Genomic DNA, 24,247 nt, shown 5'->3' with positions numbered 1-24,247 from the left:
CAAATCGTGCTTATGTAATAGCCAGTGTGCTAACTATCAAAACTGTGATTTGCTTTATTTACCCTAAATCCCATTCTTGTACTTAAAAGTAAAGTGCTGGCCACTAGGGGGTCTCCCTTCCTTCCAACTTGCTATCCACTGCCTGTTTTCAAGCAATGTTATCTCTGTCACTGGAGAAAAGAAAGTGAAAGGGTGGGTGAGTCATCATGCTCATTGAATTCTAGGAAAGCAGAGGAGAGTGGGAAGGAGGAAACCTGAAGCAGACTCACAGAGATGTGCTTGGAGCTAATGGTGAGTTATTTGCTGCTGTTCATTCACATCTCCACTGCTCAGTACTGCTGTAGTGTCATCTATGATGCTGTCAAGTCTCTGCATGTGTTAGGCCGGCTGCACACGACCAGGTCGGATTCCGGATGCAGGATCCCGCTCCAGATTCCACAATGCAAATCCAGCCGTGTGCAGCCGGCCTTACAGATAGACAACAGAGTCTGCAGTTCTCTGTGCACAAAGTATACACAACAGCATAACAGCTTCTGAAAGAACAGTGAATAGGATATACATCCTGCAGAGGGGAAAATGGGTCAAAATACAAGTCTTATAATGGCCATAAATAGTTTTATTTCTCATGTACACACGTATGACAGATTATTCTGAAACGTTCAGTATGCCTTAAACGATCAGGCAGTGCCCCACCACCAAGGAAAGTCTTCTCCCTGAGTTCTGCACTAAGAGATCGGGAAGAGCATCTATGAAACACTTCGCCTGATGATAGAACAGCATCGCTGTACTGTTATAGCTGCTAGTCCTCTCTAACACCCTCACTGCCCTAGATCACCAGGAGTGCAGCTCTTAACCCATTCACTGCCCTCGACAGTTGGTGTTACTAGCATTTTCACTGTCTTAGACCATCAGGGATTAAAACATTAACCCCTTCTCTGTCTTAGACTACTGGGGATGATGTCATTAACCCTTTCACTAGCCTAGATGACTAAGGATGGTGTCATTAACCCATTCTCTGTCTAAGACCACCAGGAACACTGATGTTAACCCACTTATCTGTCCTAGTCTGCCAGGGATCCTGTCAGTATTCTGCAATAGGTATACAAAGATTAACCCCATCACTATCCTAGATGACCAGGCAGAAGTATAATAAATGTTTTCTCTGACCTAGAAAATCAGGGGCAGTAACCCATTCTCTGCTATGTACTACCAGGAATAACCCCCCCTTTACTACCAAAAATCACGTGAGTTATAGACATTACTCCGTTGTCTGCCTCAGACTACAGGGATGTTGCTACAAATCCATTTAGTTGCTGCTTTTTTTCAGTTCGGCCATTAAAGAAAGAACAGTGCCCAAGTCCCTAACTGTCCAGCTTGTTAGCTACAAAAGCTTAGAAGGAACATTAATGCATTTGGTGTTCCAAAAAGATTACTGCATGCTCTATTTAACCCTTTCCAATCCACTGTCTGACCTCTGAAGACATTATGATTTAAGGCTGTACAACTCCGATGTTGGAAGACATCTATCGGGGTTCTCTTACTGTATATTGCCAGCCTCTCTGCTGTCGGAGCCTATCCAACGTGTCACCTCATGTAGTACTGGCGTTAGCCAGCATATAGCGCTGTTGTATAATGGCAGAAAAAGAGTAAGCCCCCTAGGAAAACCAGGATATAAATTGGATTGGAAAGGGTTAACAGTGTTTCCCAACTCCAGTCCTCAGGGACCCCCGACAGGTCATGTTTTCAGGATATCCTATAGTAAGAACACCTGTGGCAATGCCTGAAGCACCGACAATAATTACATCACCTGTGCAATACTGAGGAAATCCTGAAAACATGACCTGTTGGCGGTCCCTGAGGACTGGAGTTGTACACATCATTTTATTATACTCTGTATACAAGGAAGTCAATGGAGACCTCCATATAACTTCTGTGTAATTTCTATACTAGGGGCATGCACTGCTTGAAACCTCAAATTGCTTTTCTTGTGTGTAAGGCCTCATTTATAGGGACATATGCCATTTTGGTCCGTGAAAAACACGCAGTGAGCACTGCGTGTGTATGTATGTGTCTGGTGCCATTTTAGTGCGGATGCTTTTTTGTGCGAGCTTACTGCATCCATATTCATTGTGTTTTCCATGCAAGCTAAAAAGTGCAAGAAGGCCCAAATTAAGGTCACTTTTTTCCACCGTCTCCTGGCAACATGCATAAAAACACACTGAATATGCAGGCAACTGCATATTTGTTGCATTCCATAGACTTTAATGGGTGATTTCGGTCCATGAGTACGGATGAAAATAGAACTTTCTGTGTTTTTATGCGAACAATCGGTCCACAAAAAAAAAAAACATTCACGTCAATACACCAATGCGAATCAGTTGTGTTGTATGCTGTCTGTAGTATGTCTGTAAAACATACAGATGTAATAAGGACAGAGAGTGACTGGGTCCTGCGGAGGAGTGGGTGGCACTGGGGTGTGATTGACACGTCTCTTCTCGGGTCCTGGTCTGTCACAGTACTATGGGGCTCACCACATGAAACACAGTAATCACATGTATACATATACACACCAGACGGATGGCTAGTACCAATTAGCACCAATCTAGTGACAGCAGGTCACATCCATGTATGTACTCTCCACTGGAGTTACAAAAAGTGCCAAGTGCTACCATTACTTTGTATTCTGAACGTTTTATGGACGGGTCCTGAATATTTGAAAGGGGTTGTACCAAAATTATAAGTTATCCCCAGGATAGGGAATAACTTGCTGATCGATGGTGGTCTCACTACTAAGACCCCTTGTTGATCTCAAGAACATGGGTCCTGTGTCTCCTTCTGTCTGTCACTGCGGCGGTTACTTCTCCCCACACAGTGACATCAGAATGAATGGAGCACTGGCCGAGCATGCACAATCGGTGCGCCATTCATTTCAACAGGGCAGAGGGAAATAACGAAGTGCTTCCCACTCTCCGCAATCCCATTTAAAGTGAATGAGCTGTCAGCTTGCTTGCACCACAATCACTTCATTCAGTTTCCTCCTCACTATGGGAGGTGCAGGCACCCTGCAGTGAGGGGGAATGGGGACACAGGACCCCTGTTCTCGGGATCGGTGGGGATCTCAGCAGTCATTCCCTATCCTGTAGACAGGGGATTACTTGTCCTGGAAAACCTCTTTAATTCATACATTTTATACGCTAAATATTAAAGTGTAACTGTGCTTTCAAAAAAACTTTCTACTTGTCAAAAACTTTGATCGCTGGGGTTCAGGGTGCTGAGACCCTCACTGATTGCTAGTATGAAGCAACTGAAGTGTTCATAAGGACAGTTTCACTGCTCACTAAGTGGAAAAGGACGCAAAGACTTTCTGTTCACCCAGTGAGCACTGATCCCCGTCAGATGATCAGCGGGGGTCTCAGCACCCGGACCTTCAATGATCAAACGATTTGCCATGTCTACATGACTTATCATAAGATGCTTTAAATGTTACACTTTAATAGATCTTACAATCAATAGAACAAAACTATCATTGGCGCTGTTTAACACCGAGATCTGTCTGGTTTTAATTTACGGAGTATTGTGTAAATGCTTTCTCTAATGGAAGCATGGGTTTTAGCTTGGTGAGCAAAATATCAAGCACTGCAGCTAGACATTATTTATAAGGTGAACAGAGCATGTTTTCTAATAGGGACGACTGGAAATAATGAAGTGCCACCAGAATAGTGCTGGAAATTCAATATCTCTATGTTCAGGGAAAAGAAAAAAAAGTAGCAGAGACTATCCAACTTCCAGCTCAGATACCTGCGGGGAGAGTAACTTCACTGCTCAGTGGTCCCTCGGGCTATAAGATGCATTAACTCGGGAATTGAAGAGACAGAACGTCTGGCTAAAGCTTCCTTAGTCACGTCTCCACTTGATGACAGGATACTTATTTTTTCGGCCACACAGAAGCTGCAAGAGGCCTGGGAAGTTGGAGGCAAATGGTCACCAGGTCTATGAAAGTAACAGTGTTTTGGGTCATTGCCTCAGTTTTGGGAATTGGTAATTGGATACTTGCATTGGGGGCTCAGTGAATTCAATGGGTATTTCAGAGCTATCCCTCACAACATTACCGTAAATAGTGTATTATAGTACTTACTGTTATTAGAGCAGAGCTGTGGAGTCAGGGTCAGGGGCGGCTGCAGTCGGGGTCAGTAGAAATGTATCAACTTCAGGCTTCAAAATAAAAAGGTTACATTATTAGTAGATAATCTATTATGCCTGATGTTACCATTTCATTACTGTCACTTTGTTATTACAACTGTTCCATGAGCCATTTATGAAGGAGTCGGAGTATGCGAAAATAGAGTAGTTGGACATTTGGCTTAACTCCACAGCCCTGTCACAATAGAAAATCTGGCAATCTAAGGCCGGACTCACACAAACAATCCATCTTCCGCATGTAGGTTCCCACAGCGAAATCTGGTTGTGACCCCGTGTACCTGCTTTTTCTGTACTGCGGATGACCACTGATGCTCGCCGTCGGTCATGCGCAGTACAGATTTTTGTAATAAAAATTGTGGATGGGCTGCGGTTGGGACAGCTTCCATTGACCTCAATGGAGGCAGTCCGCAGCAAAACAGAGCATGCTGTGTATTTTCCTCCGCTCGCGGAATATGCAATTCATTTCCGCGAGTTTGAAGGAAAAAGTGATTTTACATAGCATTGAAATGCTGCGGATCCTCCGTGCAGATGGCAATCGCGGATTACGCAATAGATATACGTCCGTGGGTGACTCTGTTCACATTTGTGCTGATCGGCCGTGTTGGTTTCTATTGCTTGGCTCCATCAAAAGGGCTGAACAACAAAAATCAAGGAAGTACTGGACCACCAGGGACAAGGATGATGTCCAAGGAGAACACATTGACTATAATGGAGTCCGTCGGTTTTAGGTCATGCCACCCTGCATTCTACTGGACAAAATATCACTGTTTTGTCTGAGAACTCGGACCAAATTTGCAATTAAGCCAAGTTTATAAAACTATGCTCCACACTAAAAAAATATATACTTCGGAGCTATATTAGATTTTTAATCACCAAATTTAAAAACAGGTCTAATGTTAGAAAAAATATATATACATTTACTATGGTATGCTACTCAATACTATAAAATTACACATACACATCCAGCAGTTCCCCTCACAGTATAATAGTCACATCCAGAATGTTCCCCCAAGCGCCGTAATTCACTTCTCAACATTAAAAGTGCAACACCAAGAAGGACAAGCCATAAGGTTATGCAAATCGAGGAATTAGAAGGGATTGCCAAGATATGCAAATGATCACATCTTCAAGCAGCTAGCTCCAATCTGTACATGTGGAAGGGGTTTCAATAGTATAAAAGCCAAATCAACATTAAATGCTTCCAGCCACAAGAAACCTCAAAAGTCGGATAAATTCCTGTAGTCTGTGCGATTTCTCCTGCTCATTGATGTGCCGGTTAGCGCTGCTTATTGCAAACCGTGAGACCTTGGTTTGTCACTCCCGTAGATCACTATGAGCGTAGGCCGAGAGGTCAGCACTGGTCAATGTTGCGTATCCTATTGGTTTGGAGAACAATGACGATCTCAAATGACAGCAAGAGATGCCACCACTTTCAAAGGCTATCATGGTGCAGATCAAGATGGAGGCTGAAATGCGATCCTATCCATTTCACCGCTGAGTTATGCTTTTGCCTTGGATGCAATGATGGCCAGAGATTGGTCTGGAGACCATATATGCAACGCCATGAAGAAGCCTTCACGAGGGAACGTCACACAGGTCCCTATTCCTGGGATTTTGGTGTAGGGTAACATAACGCACTGAAGCCAGACCCCTATAGTTCATTGCAGATACACAAACAGCTCAGTATTATATTGATTTGGTTGTGGAACCAGTTGGTACTGCCATCTCTACGAAGTGTCCCAGGAACCATTTTTCAGCATGAAAGCGTCAGGCAGCAGGTTGCCAGTTCAACTGTCAGTAGCCTGTGTGGCCTAAATGGGCTACCGTGGTCTGCAGCGTCTCCGAATTTGTCACCCATTGAGAACAACTCTAATGTTATTAGTGGCAACTGCAAAGGGTGACACCAGCAGCACATCTTGATTTGTGTGCCCAAGTGCATTAACCATGGTAGAACATTCCTCAGAAAACAATTAATAATTTCACTGATAGTATGCCAAGGAGTGCAAGTTTTTTGCACGTGATGCTCATACACGATACTGAATAAATCAAGCTTTGAACATTTTGTTTCCATTCTTTCATCCTTTGCATATCATTAAAGGGGTTGTCTCGCGGCAAACCTCAAAATTTTACCTTACCCCATTCCCCCTGTCACCCCCCTGGCATAAAATAGCAAAGTAAAGCGGTTTTTAAGCCGCTTGCTACTTACCCATCCGACGAAATAAGGACTTTAAAAAATCTTCTCCCAAGATGGCCACCGGTCCTTTCCCAGGGATGCACTGCGGTTTTCTCCCATGGTGCACCGCGGGTCTTCTCCCATGGTGCACCATGGGCTCTGTGCGTTCCATTGCCGATTCCAGCCTCCTGATTGGCTGGAATCGGCACACGTGACGGGGCGGAGCTACGCGATGATGTGTAGAAGGGGGCGGAGACAGAACGCCGCTCGTGCCTGGACCGAGCAGAAGGGGAGAAGACCGCACAGCGCAAGCGCGTCTAAAAAAGCAAGAAGACATCAGAATTAGACGGCACCATGGCGACGGGGACGCTAGCAACGGAGCAGGTAAGTGAATAACTTCTGTATGGCTCATATTTAATGCACGATGTATATTACAAAGTGCATTAATATGGCCATACAGAAGTGTATAACCCCACTTGCTGCCGTGAGACAACCCCTTTAATATGTCTATTGATCCTGTGACTTCCATATTTCCATGCCGCTTCCTTCCTGCAGTTGCAATTTCACAGTTGAGTATGGTAATTCCATCTACCAAATTCCTCCAATTGTATAATAAGCACATCTAAAATGTACCCCAACCCAGCAGTATATTAATCACATCCAGAGCCTCCCCCATACATCCACAGTTTAATAATTCATGTCCAGAGCGTTGCCTCTCCAGCAATAAAATAATCTCGTCCCGAGCATTCCCCTTCCGGCGGTAAAATAATCACAGCCAGAGCATTCCCGCTCCAGCGTTAAAAAATCCACATCCAAAGCATTCCCCCTCCAGCGGTAAAAAATTCACATCCAGAGCATTCCCCCTTCCAGAGATAAAATAATCTCATCCAGATCATTACGCCTTCAGCAGTAAAATAATCACATCCAGAGCATTCCCCCTCCAGCGTTAAAAAATCCACAACCAGAGCATTCCCCCTCCAGCGGTAAAATAATCACATCCAGAGCATTCCCCCTCCAGCGGTAAAATAATCACATCCAGAGCATTCCAACTCCAGCGGTAAAATAATCTCGTCCCAAGCATACCCCTTCCGGCGGTAAAATAATCATGTCCAAAGCATCCTCCCCCCCCTCCAGCGGTAAAATAATCATGTCCCGAGCATTCCCCCTCCAGCGGTAAAATAATCATGTCCCGAGCATTCCCCCTCCAGCGGTAAAATAATCATGTCCCGAGCATTCCCCCTCCAGCGGTAAAATAATCATGTCCCGAGCATTCCCCCTCCAGCGGTAAAATAATCATGTCCCGAGCATTCCCCCTCCAGCGGTAAAATAATCATGTCCCGAGCATTCCCGCTCCAGCGGTAAAATAATCACATCCCGAGCATTCCCGCTCCAGCGGTAAAATAATCACATCCAGTGTATTTTCCCCCTGCTGTATAATAATCACATCCAGAGCATTCCACCCACAGTATAATCAGCACATCCAAATTTCTTCCAGAGCTGTAATCACTTCCAGAGTGCCCCCCCCCCCCCCCCCAGCAATGTAATAATCACACCCAGAGATTCTCCCCTGCCATGAGCAGGAGCCTACACACACTCTTCCAGCTCCCTCTTCACATTAACTACAATCAGGAATCACTCTACCATGACATGAACTTCAGCCAGGTGCCACAACTCCTGTATCACATGAACTGCAGCCAGGTGCCACAACTCCTGTATCACATGAACTGCAGCCAGGCACCACTCTCCATTCACATAAACTTCAACGGGTTTTCCGTAACTTAAAAAAAAAAATTACAGGCTTAAAAATGTGAAACAAAGGAGAAAAAAATGTATACTTACCTACTCCAGTAGCTCCCTATCCAGCGCTGTAGCTCCAGTGCCCGCTGCTACAGTGTTTCTCTGAAAACAAGACCCTGTCTTATATTATTTTTTGCCTGTAAAGAGGCACTAGGCACTAGTTATTTTCAGGAGGAGGTCTTATGATACTGACTTAGCAGGCTAGGTCCAGGTCCCTCCAACTGCTCTCCACAGCTCCGACGTGCTTCCTGCAGTCCTTGGCCACTCATACAACATCACTTCCTGGTTACGGGATTCATAAATCCTGCCTCCAGAAAGCGATGGCTCTGATTGGTTCTTTGACCACTGCTCAGACAGTCAATGCAGCGCTGGATGTACCAATGCGAAGGCTGTGATTGGTTTATCCAGAGCTGCATTGATTGGCTAAGCAGAGGTGGAAGAACCAATCAACAGCCATCGTGTTATAGTGGTGAGATTTATGAATTGGCCGCAGTCAATCAGAACCTTCACATTGGTTCATCCAGTGCTGCATTGATTGACTGGGCAGCGGTGGAAGAACCAATCACAGCCATCGCTTCCTGGAGGTGAGATTTATGAATCCTGTAACCAGGAAGTGATGTTGTAAGAGCGGCTGAGGATTGCGGGAAGTGCGCCAAACCTCTAGAGAGCAGTGGGAGGGACCTGGACCAAGCCTGCTATGTGATGTATTCTTTTTTTTCTTTTTATGTCATGTAACTAGGGTTTATTTTCAGGGTTTGGCTTATATTTCAAACCTCTCCGAAAATAACGCTAGGGCTTATTTTCAGGGTAGGTTTTTATTTTTTGGGGAAACAGGGAAGAAACCCAGAAGAAGCAGACAGGCGGTCATGCACTGTTCATTGTGCGCAAGGCCTTTCAGCAATCACAGATTTAAGTGGTAATTCTTCCATGGCTGCTGACTAGAGATGAGCGAGTGTACTCGGTAAGGACAGATACTCAAGCGAGTATCGTCCTTACCAAGTACCTGCCTGCTCGCCCGCAAAGATTCGGGTGCCGGCAGGGGGCGAGGAGTGGCGGGGGAGAATGGGAGGGAGATCTCTCGCTCTTCCCCTGGCTCCCTCCCGCAACACAGCGCTCACCGACACCGGCACCCGAATCTTTGCGGGCGAGCAGGCAGGTACTCGGTAAGGACGATACTCGCTCGAGTATCTGTCCTTACCGAGTACGCTCGCTCATCTCTACTGCTGAAGCTTGTGATTGGCCAGCATGTTGCAGACATGTTCAGGTCCCAACACTATAATGTGACTTTCTGCTAATCCCGCATCTAATGCTACATTTCCCCTGCAGCTGCCAGGCTACAGCAGAGGCTTCATTTGGCAAGAACAGATCGCAGAAGGTTACACAAGCTGTGCTTCAAGAAATACCCCATTAATACCCATTTAAAACTGCATTTTTAGAATGACAGGCAGTTTCTGATAATGATAGTGATAATGGTAACCTGAGGCCGCTCCTAGACCCAGAGCGGCTGACTAATTACAGGACTGAGGGGCTTCTCACTCCTTTCTACCACCTTGTGTCCGCAGGGCTCCATTAACGCAACCTCTTAACGGCCTCCAGAAAAGTAAATCAATGTGGTTAAAAGGCAACGTCATTAGCAGAAGGGAATGTGAGAAGTAGACTCCAGGGTTCATGTAATGTTGGCCAGATTCTCAAAAGGGTAGAACTAGATTCTTCAAAAACAATATTTTCGCTAATCACACAGCATCGACAGGCAAGATGACGCCGCACGTTTCTTCAAGATCTTCCAAGGCTGCACGTGATAGCTGAAGTACTTCTGTGGAGCAGATGGCGAGCGGCATACATCCTCCAACCAGTAACTTCTGATCAGCCTGTTATCACAATGCTGTTAACCTGCGAAGAGGTTTTATAGTTGGGTTGTGTGGGGGAGCACAAGACGCTCCCAGTAGTGTTCTCAAGGGCATGCCAAGCATCCTTACACAGCTGGTATCCATCTTCGGAACAGATACTGTTGCAAAGTCATGGTACGCAATCATTCAGGAAAGCTGATCACACGCAATCTCTTTGAAAGCCACTTTCTCTTTAAAGACTATGCAGACCTTTGAACTTTTTTTTCATCAATGTGTTTTCGAAAATGAAGACCATTTATAACTGGTTTTCATTAGAAAAAAAATCTGATTCTTTGATTTCTATGCTTGTATCGCTTTCCAAGGCACTGCAGACTGGAGGACTGATTTTAGCAATCTGCCTTTCCACAAAATTACAGATGGCTGTATGACAGCACCAGAGGATAGTAGAGAAGATCTGGAGGACAGAGCAGAGCAGGGAAAGCTACTGTTACAGAGGGCTGTAATGTAATCTGGGTAAATTATCAGCAGTCAGGGAAAATAGGACCAGCAGCTTTTCAGAGAGATGATATAGCTGTGTAGTATTGAGTGGGTGTGGTTATGCTACACGGCTTCTGAAAGAGGAGGAAAAGCTGAGCTTGTGCATGCTCAAGAGACAGATAAGCTGATCAGTGCTGGTAACACCACAGAGCCAGAAATGTGAATATAGGAAAGCCTGCAAACCAAGTATGAGAAGGCAAACTCAATGCAAAAAAAACCCCAAAAAAACAGGTAAGTGCATAATTTTTCGGAAAGGATTTTTAGAAGATATGTGTGTATTGTTTTTTCATGCACAAAGGTTCCCACAGTCCACTGCTGGTGTTACTAATGTTTGTGAGCCGAGCAGTAAACGTTAAGACTATTTAATTAGCATTTCTTGCCTTGGTTCCCTTGCATTACAATCCTGTGTCTGGTGATTATTCATAACTACTATGGCTTGTTTTACATTATGTTTTTGCGAAACCACATTGGCGGACATTTATCACATCAAAGCTGCCGTAAAAGAGTTGTAATCTTTAGTGTAAACCTTGACTGCAAAGAAACAGTGTGACCGTGAATTTACACTACCTTACGCCACTTTTTAACAAGTGGCCGTGGCTTGTCAGAAGGAGGAGTGGCCGTCAGATTTAAGTACGACTTGCCCCAGAAACTGGCATAAATTATACCAGTCTACTTACGGTTCATGGCTAGCATAGATATCTGAGTAGTTGTAAAGCCAGCCTGCGCTGTGCCTTATGCATAAGGAGGCGTACATCTCTTCATACATTGGGCACATCATGCACCAGCAGGGATCATATTCAGGCTGCTCGAGGATCCACCGCTTGGAATCCTTGTCCATCCGCTGATCATCTGGCCCACTGTCAGTAATCACAATTAAAGGGGTTGTCCCGCGCCGAAAACGGGTTGTTTTTTTTAACCCCCCCGTTCGGCGCGAGACAACCCCGATGCAGGGGTTAAAAAAACAAACCGGAGAGTGCTTACCTGAATCCCGGCGGTCCGGCGTCTTCATACTCACCTGCTGAAGATGGCCGCCGGGGTCTGCTCCCTCCGTGGACCGCAGCTCTTCTGTGCGGTCCATTGCCGATTCCAGCCTCCTGATTGGCTGGAATCAGCACGTGACGGGGCGGAGCTACACGGAGCCGGCATTCTGCACGAGCGGCCCCATTGAAGACAGCAGAAGACCCGGACTGCGCAAGCGCGGCTAATTTGGCCATCGGAGGCCGAAAATTAGTCGGCACCATGGAGACGAGGACGCCAGCAACGGAGCAGGTAAGTATAAAGCTTTTGATAACTTCTGTATGGCTCATAATTAATGCACAATGTACATTACAAAGTGCATTAATATGGCCATACAGAAGTGTATAGACCCACTTGCTGCCGCGGGACAACCCCTTTAATAGAAGCACCGTGCTTCTATTACACTTCCTGCTCAGGACAATCAGCTAATGAATGGGGATCCCACATAGTGGATCCTCAACGATCGACTACTGATGACCTATCCAGTGGATAGGTAATCAGTTAAAAAAGCCTAAAATATCCCTTTAAATGTCTCTATTGCTCTCAGGCCACATGAGCGAGGAATGTGATGTCGCATACCTGAGAAGAGGCTGCCACACTCTCTCTGCACTATGGCCTCTTCAATCAGTTGATTGGTGGGGATCCCTAGTGGCAGCCCTTGTCAATCAACTATGGATGTCCTATCTGTAGAATACACTTTTGTTTAAAAGTTTTAGGTAGGTGCGGAAAAAAATGCTAAAAAATAAGAATACTTTCAAAAATATGTTAATAGTTTTTTGTCAAATAAAATACAAACTGAATAAACGAAAAAGAAATCAAAACCAAATTTATATTTGGTGTGACCACCCTTTAACTTCAAAACAGCATCAATTCTTCTAGGTACACTTGCACACAGTTTTTGAAGGAACTCGCCAAGGAGGTTGTTACAAACATCTTGGAGAACTAAGCCCAGATCTTCTGTAGATGTAGGCTTAGCCAAATCCTTCTCTCCATGTAACCCCAGACAGACTGGATGATGCTGAGATCAGGGCTCTGTGGGGGCGTATCATCACTTCCAGGACTCCTTGTTCTTCTTTAGGGTGCATTCCCAGGAACGCATATTGGATCGGTTTTCACGCTGAGCCGATATACGTCGTCCTCCTCACCTGCAAGGGGGGGGGGGGGGGGATGGAAGAGCCAGGAGCAGGAACTGAGCTCCCGCCCCCTCTCCGCCCCTCTGCACTATTTGCAATGAAAGGAGGCGGGGCTAAGTTCCAAGAATTAGCCCCACCCCCGTTCCACCTCTCCCCATTGCAAATAGTGCAGAGGGGCGGAGAGGAGGCAGAGAGGGGGCGGGAGCTCAGTTCCTGCTCCTGGCTCTTCCATCCTCCCCCCCCCCCCCCCTGCACATGAGGACGACGTATATCGGCTCGGCGTGAAAACCGAGTCAATATACGTTCGTGTGAACGCACCCTTACACTGAAGATAGTTAATGACATTGGCTGGATGTCTGGGGCCAGTGTTCTGCTGCAGAATACATTTGGAGCCAATCAGATGCCTTCTTTTTTTTATTAAAACAATTCTTACGTTGCAGCATTTTTTTCAAACCTAACACTTTTACAAAGTACTGTATGTCATCAATAGTTGAGGATGGAAACCCCTTTAATAAATCCCCCTATAGCTATGACTAAAGAGCTCCTGCAGATAGTCCTCTCTGCCACGGACATCCTCCTGAGGTACCCCAGTGGGAAGGTATGTTGCAGCAACCCATCAGATGCCATATTCCCAGAGGGTATTCCCTGACCCGTCTGTCTGCTAAATACTCGTATCCCCCATGAAATAACAAGAACATATGTTCTTAAAATCCCTCATTGGGCCGTTAATCTATTATTCATACTGGAAAGAATAGAATAGTGTTCTGTTCACATTCATGCTGTGTTCAGAGAACTGACGCAGTAATGAAGAGCATTAAGTCACATTTACACACAATGATGAGCGCTCATAAGCCATGATAATCGTTGCGTGTAAATGTGCCCATCATGCACTTTTCATCCATCACTGAGTTGTCCCTGATAAGACAAAACCCCATGCTGAGTTCTCCCTGGGCAGCGCTGATAACATTCTTTCAGCTGCTGTCCCGCTGGAGAACAATAGTGATGTATTTAGAGAACAGACCACCCGCTGTTCTCTAAATACATGCAAATGAAACTAGTTAGCTACTAATGCCTGATTAGCCCATTAGTACCTATGCAAAATGATCGCTCAAAACAGTCAGTTTCTGACACATTTTGAGCGATCATCTGTCCGTGTAAATGGACCTCAGGACGCGGCCACACAGCTGGGCTGCACCAGCAATTTGAACAACATCCCCCCTGTGATGCGGATCCGTGCGGCTGAATGATAAATTAATTCACTAGCCGTAACTTGTGAACGCCCAAATGCTTCGCCTAAAATTGTGCGGTCATTAAGGCCGGCTTCACATTTGCGCTTGCAATACGCAGGGACTAGAGCCCAATGCGTTCGTTCACATTCATGTATTTTCCTGCGGATTTCAGTATGCTCTATTTTCCTGCACATTTGCGCACCCGAAGTCCCTATAGAAGTCAATGGGGTGTATAATGCATGCAAAATACGCCAAGAGACGAGTGAAACACTGCGGAATTGCGCAAGAAAAAGAACACATTTGGAACTCATTAGACTAATTAGCCCTTTCAAATCGGTCTGTCTGTTTGCCGCATGCAAATGAACATGCCTTGCGGGTGCAAAAAGTACAGCAAAAAACGCGGATGTGCGCGCAAAAAAACATGATTCATTCTGCAAATATGCAGCGTTGAGGCACGCACAGATACACATACGCCCGTGTAAAGGGGCATAAAGGGGTATTTCCGTCTCAGCTTCCTACGGCCAAGATGGGATAGCCCAGCCCTCTGTTTCCAACCACCTCGGCCCGGTCTGTGTAGTTATGGAGTCCGTATAAGCGGGCCTGTCTTCAGCAGTGATAGGTATGGATGGGCGCTGCGCCTTCTAGCGATCCCTGGGGTCTCATCACCCAGAATACCAGCAACCAAAACTTTTGACAAATCCCTAAAAACTTTTTAGAAAGCAGAGTTCCTCTTTCCTCCACCCGTCAGCCGTACGGATCCTCATCACTGGCAGGGCGGCGGCAGCTACATGTGACCGGACCCGGAAAGCATGGAAAAAACCAACTGCTGTCTTTCCAAACCAGCGCCAGGATGTTGCCGTGCTGCATGCTGCCTCCATTCATTTTATTAGAACTGAGCAGCAATACCGGTTACAACCTCAGGACAAGTGTGGCGCTACAGCAGGAAAATATTGGTAAACTGCAGTTTAAGGAGCTTTCCGCAGTTTCTTGCCGGGTAGTATACGCACAATGTCCCTGGTGTTGTAAATAGGTCGCTAGGGGGTACGGTGTATATAATGAGGGGCATGCTAAATAGTTCTCAGGTATCCCTCCGCACAAGTCACTGTGAGGCCTCGCAGCACCCTCCCCACAGTGCTACCAGCAGAGCTGCTGCCACTGCCAGCCTCCACCATGCACAGGATACCCGCTCCTACCTCACTAAGCGACGGAACTCTCCGCTTCCGACATAGAAGCCGCGACTTTCGTTTGTACTTCACAGCCAATCAAAATTCATTGCGAGACCGCATCACGGCACATAGCAACAACGGGCAGAATCCTCGCAGCCTATGAGTGTCCGCCACACTGTTACCGCAGCCGCTGCCCAAGCCTTTATAAGTCAATGACAGTTGGACTACAAGAAAATGGCCGCTGTGCAAATCCAAGAGAGACTAAAGCGGGTGCAGGGCGGAGGTGACGTAACCGGAGCGCCTCATCAGGAAGTGTGATGTGGCTGAGAGGGGATCACTATGGTAAGTTATGTGCTGGCTCCTGTGTGTGTAGTTGTCACGGCTGCTGCCTTGTACTGCACGTCCTGCAGAGAGCGCGGTATGTGCACAGACTGGCCGAGGGAGCAGTCACCTGCAGAGACGACCGAACCTGCCTAATGGTAAGACTGCCCATGTTGTCCACAGCAGCCAATCACAGCGAAGATTTCATTTTATCAGAGCGGTTTAAGAAATGAAAGCTGAATGTTGATTGGTTGCTAGCAGCAACATAGACAGTCTTGCTACTAGAGAATGTCTGCTACTTGCGGAATGTCTGCAGCAGGCATTCAAAAGCACAAAAACGCCATTAAAAATGCACCATTTGAAGAGGCAACTTCTGCAGTAACTCCCTGCCGCTGTGACGGACTTTGTATTACATTTCGCATGTCAATTTGTGCTAAAAATCGTTTTCCGCAGCGTGCTAACACGATTTTTTAAAAATCCCATGACACTTTGCTGCTACTGTAAACTCCGCGGATTATCTGTGCGGAGGGACTACGTGAAATTTCAGTGGCAAATCTGCCCAGAGTGGGCAGCGAAAATGTAATGTACGGGGTTATGTTTGGCGCAGGGTGTTAAGGCAGCAGAAATTGGCACTGTTGTATCTTGTCTCCACCAGAAGAATGGGTGGACTCAAGCTGCACACTCACAATTTGATTGGCTGGGGCGGAGAATGAGTCAAGGCTGTCTTCGCTGGTACCCTGCCGGTGTCCCATGTGTGCTCTGAACTCCACTCTCATACTTCCCTAACTGTCTATCCGCTTTCGGATCCGGTACTTGTCAGTAAGCACAGTAGGCTCATAGATTGTTGTTGTTAGGGTGGCATGTAATAAGTCAGCGCCAATCTGTAACCGCGGACATTTAGTCCCTGCGCCAGGTGAGCTGCACACAAGCCAGGCTCCGTAGGAAAACGTATCCTCTGTATAAAGCGTCTTCGTTTTTGTATATGTTCAGTAGGGTTAGGTTGATATTTTGGGGTATGCTTTGCAGGGGAGAAAAAATTCTTCCCGCTTTTGGTCACTTTTGACTGGCTGAGTTGTTGGCCCAACCCAACGAGCGCCAATTGACACCTATGATGACGGCACGCGGTTTATAGCCTTTCACACTGGCCAAAAGTCAGGTTACGTGTAAAAACTGTTGTAAGTCCGATCCCTATAAGCCGGCTGTAGATCTCGCCGTTCACACGCAGAGATGTACAGCCAATCAGCAAACGCTAAACCATCAGCTAATGAACAAACATTTTCTCATTCTTCGGCTGGTCTTTGGACATTCTATCTGTCTGGGTGTCCGGCAAACGAGCGCTCGGAGGAGTATTGGGGCCCAATAACTGTCCCTTATAGAAGTACCATACCAGCGTGGGAGCGCCCAACAGCTCCGCCAGCCGACTGCCACGCTGTCACACTGCCGAGTGCGAGTTGTACCAGGGATTCTTGGGCGTCGTGCACAGCAGCCAGCTCGCTGTCCACCTCATCCAGGAATCTGGCCACAATAGGACATGCTGGCTGCAACTTTTTTTTTTTTTTTAACCACAGCCCGTGAAAAATCACTGGGCCAAAAAGTCAGTTAGTTTGTGGGGTTTTGTTTTTTTTTTCCATAACTGATTCTCCATGTAATGCAGAATACAAACTGTGTAAGTTTCAAAAACCAGGAAAAAAAAACCTATAAGGCAATCTGTTAACAAGAAGTCTGCAGTCGGGTTATAACAAGTGGGACATCTGGTAAAAGTTGGGCCCCCTGCACACGCATGCGAAATCCGGCTCTGCCAGCAGCAGCCGGGCATGCTTCCATTTTCATCTGTGCTGCGCACGGCTCGCCGTCTGATGTGCAGTACAGATATAATATATATATTTTTCCAGAGCGTCATCCCGACGGCCCCATTACATATGGAGGTTGCCCTCTGACCCAGGTAGGGACAGGAAGAGTTTAAAAGCACCTCCCTTTCCACCCGTGCTTCAGTGTCTTCCTGTCCCTACGGTGGGACAGAGGAGCAGCTCCAGAGCTGCAGGAGATAGGAAGCTGCGGAGGCAAGAAGACTTACCGCAAAGAAATACTTACCGCACGCTGTGCGGCCCCCCTGGAGGGGTAGAGGTCGGGGCCGCACACTCAAGAGTCCCTGCATCCCCGACCTGCGCCGCCGACGGAGCCGTCAGTCGCCTAGTAGCGCTGGTCTCCCTCGCGCGGATCGCATGTTCGGGCCGCCGCTGCTGTGATGGGATAGTTCCTCCTGGCAGGGGAACGGCAGCGGCGGCCTCCCTGGACCTCGGGCGCATAGCGGTGACGTCATCCGGCGTGGTGACGTCACGCGCACAACGTAGGGGGCGTGGCTACTGGCGAAAACCCGGAAATGGCGCCAAATTCGAAAATCCTCCCCATAAAAGCAGGCTAAACTCCATGGAGGTTCCTGCTGACTGCCAGACAAGTGTATGTGAGTATGTCTACCTGCGACAGCTCAGCACGTGAGGGAGAGAATGACACCCTACCAACTGTAAGTAGGCTATACGCCAAAACATGCGCAAATGGTCACTTGTACAGCGGATGCATATATGTTCCCTTTCTTGTCTCCCCTCTCCCCCACTTTCATGGGTAGATGGATAAGGAGGGTCCAAAGAAAATGGACCCGAGGAAAAAATCGAAAAAATGCGTCCTCTGCAACAAAAGGCTCGAGGAGAGCTATAAAAAACCCCTATGCGAGGAGTGAGTGTATTACCGCAAGTAATGCTCCTGAATCCAACGCTTGCACTGCTATAACAGTGAATTGCTCTGCCTTCACAGATGCACGGGGAAAATTCTCGCAGAGGAGAAAGCAGCATTCAAATCCGATATCCGCTGCATGATAAGGGAAGAGCTGCAGGCTTCCATGGCGTCCCTTCCCCAGGCCCAGCCAGGTCCGTCACGGGTCCCTAAAAGACCTAGACAGACCGAGTCGGCGAGTTCGATCTCCGGTGAATCGCTGGAGCTCCTATCCGAAGGGGAATTAGAGGACCCACCGGTTCCCATAGAAGACGAGAAGAAATATTACTTCTCATCAAGCGACATTGCGCACCTCATCAAGGCGGTGAGGGAAACAATGCAAATTGAGGAAGATAACCCGCCGAGAACAATCCAGGATGAGATGTTTGGCGGCCTCCGATCTAGAAGAAAGATCATGTTCCCAGTCAACCAGACGCTGCAACAAGTGATCACAGATGAATGGCAGGAACCGGAAAAAAGGATCACTGTTCCAAAAGAGATCCGAAACCGGCTCGCATTCGCTACCGAGGACGTCCGCCTGTACAGGGAAACCCCCAAGGTGGACATCCAGATCGCAAAAGTGGCCAAGAAGACCCTCTTGCCCTTCGAGGACACCTCCCAGCTATCCGATCCGATGGATAAAAAAATCGACGGATTAATGAAGAAAGCCTGGGAGGCAACATCCCTCACCATCGAGGCTAACATAGCCTCAACCTCAGTGGCTAGATCCATGACGCTCTGGCTAAACAGGCTAGAAGCCTCCATAAAGGATCGGGCCCCCAGAGAGGAGTTGGCCAGCTGTCTCCCCCTCTTAAAAATGGCTACCGCCTTCCTGGCTGACGCATCAGCGGAGACGGTAAGATACGGGGCAAAAACCGGAGTCCTCAGCAACTCAGCGAGAAGGGCACTATGGCTGAAGACTTGGGCCGCAGACATTACATCCAAAAATAAGCTCTGCGCCATCCCCTTCCAAGGGGAATATATGTTTGGGCCCGTCCTGGACAAAATCCTGGAAAAAGTCGGCGACAAGAGTAAAACCCTGCCTGACAGACAACCGTTCAGGAAACCATCCTTCCCGAAGAGGACGCGCCAGCCTCCTCCCGAAGTTAAAGGGAAAGGGAAGACTGGAAGATGGTCGTACCCCAAGGGAGGTCGGGGTAAGGAAGTCCAACCCTCCCCTGAACAAACAGGGGGTAGATTAGCGGGCTATTTAAGCCAGTGGCAAGGGGTAACGTCTAACCCCTGGGTACTCCGAATAATCGAAGTAGGGTACCAAATTGAATTCCACTCGCTACCCCCTAGGAGATTCCTTATAACCTCCCCGGGGTCCCTACAGGAACAAGGGAACCTCATAAAAGGCGTTCAGGAACTTAAGGACCTAGGGGTCATTGCGCTAGACTCCCACATCCAGGAATCCCGGCTTCCATCATCTAGGAAGGAAGACCTCACCCAAAGAGTAAAATCCTTCTGTCAGACTACGGCGGTTTCCATTAGAGAAACAATGAAGGTGCTGGGCATCCTGACGGCTTGCATTCAGATAGTCCCATGGGCACAAGCCCATACCCGGCAATTACAAGGATTTATCCTTGCCAACTGGGACAAACGGCAGACATCCCTGGATAAGAAGGTGAGCCTGTCCGTCCGAGTCAAAGAGTCCCTACGCTGGTGGACCTCACAGAGGAACCTAAGCAAAGGTACCTCTTGGTCACAAGAATCTACCGTACCCATCACAACAGATGCCAGCAAAACGGGATGGGGAGCCCAAGTAGCCGACCAAAATCTACAGGGGATTTGGGACCCCCAAGTAGCTAAACGCTCATCCAATTTCAGAGAACTAAGGGCAATCTGGGAAGCCCTTCAGGCGGCAGAACCCCTTATAAAAGGAAGGCATGTCAAAATCCTAACCGATAATATGACAGCTCTGTCATTTGTTCGTCACCAGGGGGGAACGCGACACCCACACCTGCAACGACTGGCAACAGAGATACTCCGCTGGGCGGAATCCAACGTGCTGTCCCTCTCAGCGATCCACTTAAAAGGGTCCACAAACGTCGCTGCCGACTTCCTGAGCAGACAGAGCATCCATCCAGGAGAATGGGGACTGAATCAGCGAGTCTTCGACCAACTAATCTGCCAGTGGGGAGAACCGCAGATAGACCTGTTCGCCACGAAGAGAAATTCAAAGTGCCAGGACTTTTACTCGCTGAACCCCAGAGACAATCCACGCGGGGTAGACGCCCTGTCCCAAAGCTGGGACATGGACCTAGCCTACGCCTTTCCTCCCTTCCCACTGATCCCCCGCACCCTCAGGAAAATCCAAACCAGCCGGGCGTCAGTCATACTAGTTGCCCCTATGTGGAACAAAAGGCCCTGGTATCCCCTGCTAAAAGCCTTGGCGATCCGGGGTCCATTCCTACTACCAGCCGTAGAAGATCTTCTCCTCCAGGGCCCACTAACATACCCAGGGGTCGAGAAATTGAAGCTAGCAGCATGGATGCTGAAAGCATGATACTGCGTGGGAAGGGACTCTCCCATAATGTAATTACTACCCTAACAAAAAGCCGTAAACCTATCACGATAGCTATCTACGATAGGATATGGAAAAAATTCACAGAGTTCTGTAAAATAGAGCCAGGGAAAATCCCAGGAATTGACATTCCCGTAATCCTGGAATTTTTGCAAGCAGGCCTAGAAAAAGGCCTTAGTCCTAGAACCCTTAAAGTCCATACAGCAGCACTAGGGTCCTATCTAGATTTTCCCTTGGCAGAACACTGCTGGGTGCGTAGGTTTCTCAAAGGGGCAGAACGGCTTCGACCCTTTGTTAGAGAAACCTTTCCTACCTGGGACCTAAATATAGTCTTAACTAGCTTTTGCCAATCCCCCTTCGAACCCCTCTCACAACTCCCCTTGAGGATGCTCACACTAAAAGTTACCCTTTTAGTTGCCATAACATCGGCTCGGAGAATAGGGGAATTGCAAGCATTACATTGTATTGAACCATACATGGTAATACAAGACGACAGGATTACCTTCAAACTAGACCCAGCCTTCCTTCCGAAGGTAGTGTCAAAATTTCATAGGGAGCAGACGATCACTCTGCCCTCCTTCTGTCAAAATCCCCGTAACGAGAAAGAGAGAGAATTTCATAACCTAGACGTTAGGAGAGCTGTTCTAGCGTACCTAGAGGCCACCCGCTCTTTCCGTAAAAATAATAACCTCTTCATTCAATTTCAGGGGCTGGCAAAAGGAAAGACGGCAACTAAGAGCACCATCGCGAGGTGGATCAAGACCGCCATCCAAGAGGCATATAAAGCCAGGGGTCTCGACCCTCCGGGAAAAATTAGAGCTCACTCCACTCGCTCTCTTTCCTCCTCTTGGGCAGAAAAAGGCCAGGCGTCTGCCGAGCAGATCTGCAAGGCGGCGACCTGGTCGAGTATACATACATTTACCCGACATTACAGGGTTAACGTCCAGTCGGACAAAGACCTGAGTTACGGACGTAAAGTCCTTCAGGCAGTGGTCCCACCCTAGGGCCACGTATAATTTGGTATACTCCATATGTAATGGGGCCGTCGGGATGACGCTCTGGAAAGACACGGATTACTTACCGGTAGTCCCTTTTCCAGGAGTCATCACGACGGCCCATAGTTCCCTCCCCTTTAAGAATAATTTATGTTCTTTAAATGTAAATCTGACCGAATAAAGGTAAAATTTGGTTTAGTAAACATTGTCCACCGTAATGATTTATAAGTCACTGAAGCACGGGTGGAAAGGGAGGTGCTTTTAAACTCTTCCTGTCCCTACCTGGGTCAGAGGGCAACCTCCATATGTAATGGGGCCGTCGTGATGACTCCTGGAAAAGGGACTACCGGTAAGTAATCCGTGTCTTTTTTTAAAACTCTTGCTTTTCCCGCAACCTGTCCGCCGTGTCATTGTGAAAGGGCCGCTGATCGGACGGCTTCCATTAACATAATTTGAAGCCATCTGTGTAGAATCCGCACACAAGAATGGAGCAGGCTGCGATTTTTCTTCTGCTTGCGGAAACTGCAGTTGGCTTCCATAAGTGTGCAGGAAGAATCGATTTCCCATAGTAAGCTGCGGACGCTATTTGCTGCAAAACTCCGCAGCAGCTATCTGTCCAAAATCATAGCAAAAGTGGGAGAATCTGGGAAGCAAGGGAGAAGTGCAAAGCATGTGACTGATACTAAGGTATGAGATGTACTAAAGAACCCGTAGAACACCACGGACCTCCTGCTGCATAAGCACAGTGTACACAGAAGGATACTCCGTCCCTGGCGGAGGGCAGATAGCCTCAACAGCTTCCATTGTATCGTGTATTGGCACCATCAAGTATTCAAGTCCGTACATCCCGTATTCTAGAGCACAATGGGAAGGGGGGGAGTGGAGCTGCCTTAGTTTTTAGCAATGAGGCATCTGTTAGTAATTCACGACCCATGGCGATGGCTGTGGTTGGTTCATCGAGCGCTGCAGTGATTGGCTGAGCTGTTGCACTCGAGAACCAATCAGAGCCAGCGCTTCCTGGAGGCGGAGTTTTTGAACTTCTGACCAGGAAGTGTTGGCCGAAAACTACAAGCAAGTGTGCCGGAGCTGCGAAGAAGTGGTGTGGCTGAGGCCACTGCCTCTTAGGTGATGTGGTGGTACTTTTCTTAAGCAACCCGCTGCTTCAGCGACTGGGCGTTTTTTCATACATCTAAAGCTCGGGTCTTCTGCCTGTGAAAAATTGTCCATTGACATGATTTTTAGTGCAGCATAGCTGTGTGCGTTTTTTTTTTTTTTGGCTGCGCCTGCACTAACACCAAGCCCTTGTGAAAGGGCCCTCAAGGAGTTTTAGTGCTGATCTATCCTACTCGTTTCTGGTCCTTTTAATTGTAAGTTTGAAAACCTAAGTAAAACAAATGTAAATATGAGGCCCTCATGCATATGGATGAGGATGGCATTCATGAGACAACCCGTTGTCACCATATTTATGGTGCGGAGGGCGGTAGAAGCTAGGAACAAAATCCCAGAGTTCAGCACTTTTATTTTACATTTGTTTTTTTTTTCTTTAAATTTACAATAAGGGGAACAAATGGAAAATGAAGCACATTGTAAGGCTGCCTGACCACGGGCCTTGCGAAATTCGCCATGGGAGCCACCGCCCAGGAGCAGGAGCCGGCAGGCTCACTGTGGAGATCCATCTGACAGATAGGCTCACCGCGGCAATTTGCAGCATGCTGTGATTTGCCGCCCGCGAGTGGAGAATCGCACTGATTCTCCACTCGTGGACAGGGGGCTGTGCTTTCCATAGCAATGCTATGGAAAGTGTTCACTGCGTTCCCCCTGGCTGGATTATCGCCGTGAGAACGCAGTAAAAATTCACCTGTGGACAAGAGCCCTGTTGTATATCAAGATGCTGTGTGAAATAAACAGGTGACCCTCCACAAGATACATTTCTTTGGACCTGATGCAAACATCTCTACTGGAAGGGTTAAAAGTAAAGTAATAGCCAAACTGCAAAAGGAAGGCAAGGGAGTCGGGGAGGAACCTTCTGTCATGGAGGCAGAGCCTGGGAAGGGGCTACAAGGCTGTGTGGTAGCGTCTCAAGTGACCGCTATAAGGAGACTTGGGGCCTCTTTACACAGACGATTATCGTTCAACTGAGCCAAAATGAATGATGGTCATTAAATGCAGCCAACGACCGAACGACAAATTGTTCGTTTTCCCTTCGTTCCGTTTCTGCAGGCATAAAAGTCATGGTTGGCCCGTTCACTAATCCTTCCATTTAAATGGCGCTCGTTGAGTCCTTCTCATGGACTTGCACTACTGAACGATGTCAATGATGTATCTGGCTGTATAGACAGGCCGCACAACGAACAACCGAACTCTGACATTGTTCCCTTGTTCAGACAATAAATCGATTGCTCTAAACTGACCCTAAAGGCTGATTTAGACGCAACAATTATCACTCGAAATTCGCTCAAAAGCCATTGTTTAAGTGATAATCGTGTCTTTCTTGCGCCCGTCGTGTAGTTTTCGTTAAAGATTCGCTCATCTTATGGGC

General features: G+C 47.4%; 3 protein-coding genes across 4 annotated transcripts in view; 2 read left to right on the top strand and 1 right to left on the bottom strand.

The window, feature by feature from the left end:
* Positions 1-15,205, bottom strand: part of XRCC4 (X-ray repair cross complementing 4) — a 326,880-nt gene extending 311,675 nt beyond the window's left edge. Inside the window, exons 1-2 of the mRNA XM_066601897.1 lie at positions 15,127-15,205; positions 4,136-4,212 (exon numbers count right to left, since the gene is read on the bottom strand). The gene's annotated coding sequence lies outside the window, so the exon portion shown is untranslated. The remainder of the gene's footprint in view (positions 1-4,135; positions 4,213-15,126) is intronic.
* Positions 15,206-15,323: 118 nt separating this feature from the next.
* The window catches only part of TMEM167A (transmembrane protein 167A), a 28,503-nt gene continuing 19,579 nt past the window's right edge, over positions 15,324-24,247 (top strand). Inside the window, exon 1 of the mRNA XM_066602960.1 lies at positions 15,324-15,441. Within this exon, the coding sequence (XP_066459057.1) occupies positions 15,439-15,441 (3 nt within the window). The 5' untranslated portion in view covers positions 15,324-15,438. The remainder of the gene's footprint in view (positions 15,442-24,247) is intronic.
* On the top strand, positions 17,973-21,881 carry LOC136627668 (lamina-associated polypeptide 2, isoforms alpha/zeta-like). Of its 2 annotated transcripts, none has more exons than XM_066602959.1 (2): positions 17,973-19,343; positions 21,421-21,881. In XM_066602959.1, the coding sequence occupies exons 1-2, from the start codon at positions 18,287-18,289 to the stop codon at positions 21,447-21,449; spliced, it is 1,086 nt and encodes a 361-aa protein (XP_066459056.1). In that variant the 5' UTR covers positions 17,973-18,286; the 3' UTR covers positions 21,450-21,881. The 2 variants fall into 2 exon arrangements, 1 of the variants encoding a protein (XP_066459056.1); XR_010792813.1 differs by lacking the exon at positions 17,973-19,343 and adding an exon at positions 20,218-20,724.

The sequence above is a fragment of the Eleutherodactylus coqui genome, chromosome 5, assembly GCF_035609145.1.
Source record: "Eleutherodactylus coqui strain aEleCoq1 chromosome 5, aEleCoq1.hap1, whole genome shotgun sequence".
NCBI classification, from domain to species: domain Eukaryota; kingdom Metazoa; phylum Chordata; class Amphibia; order Anura; family Eleutherodactylidae; genus Eleutherodactylus; species Eleutherodactylus coqui.
Note: the sequence above shows the minus strand (reverse complement) of the source record. Positions and strands in the feature narration are given on the sequence as shown.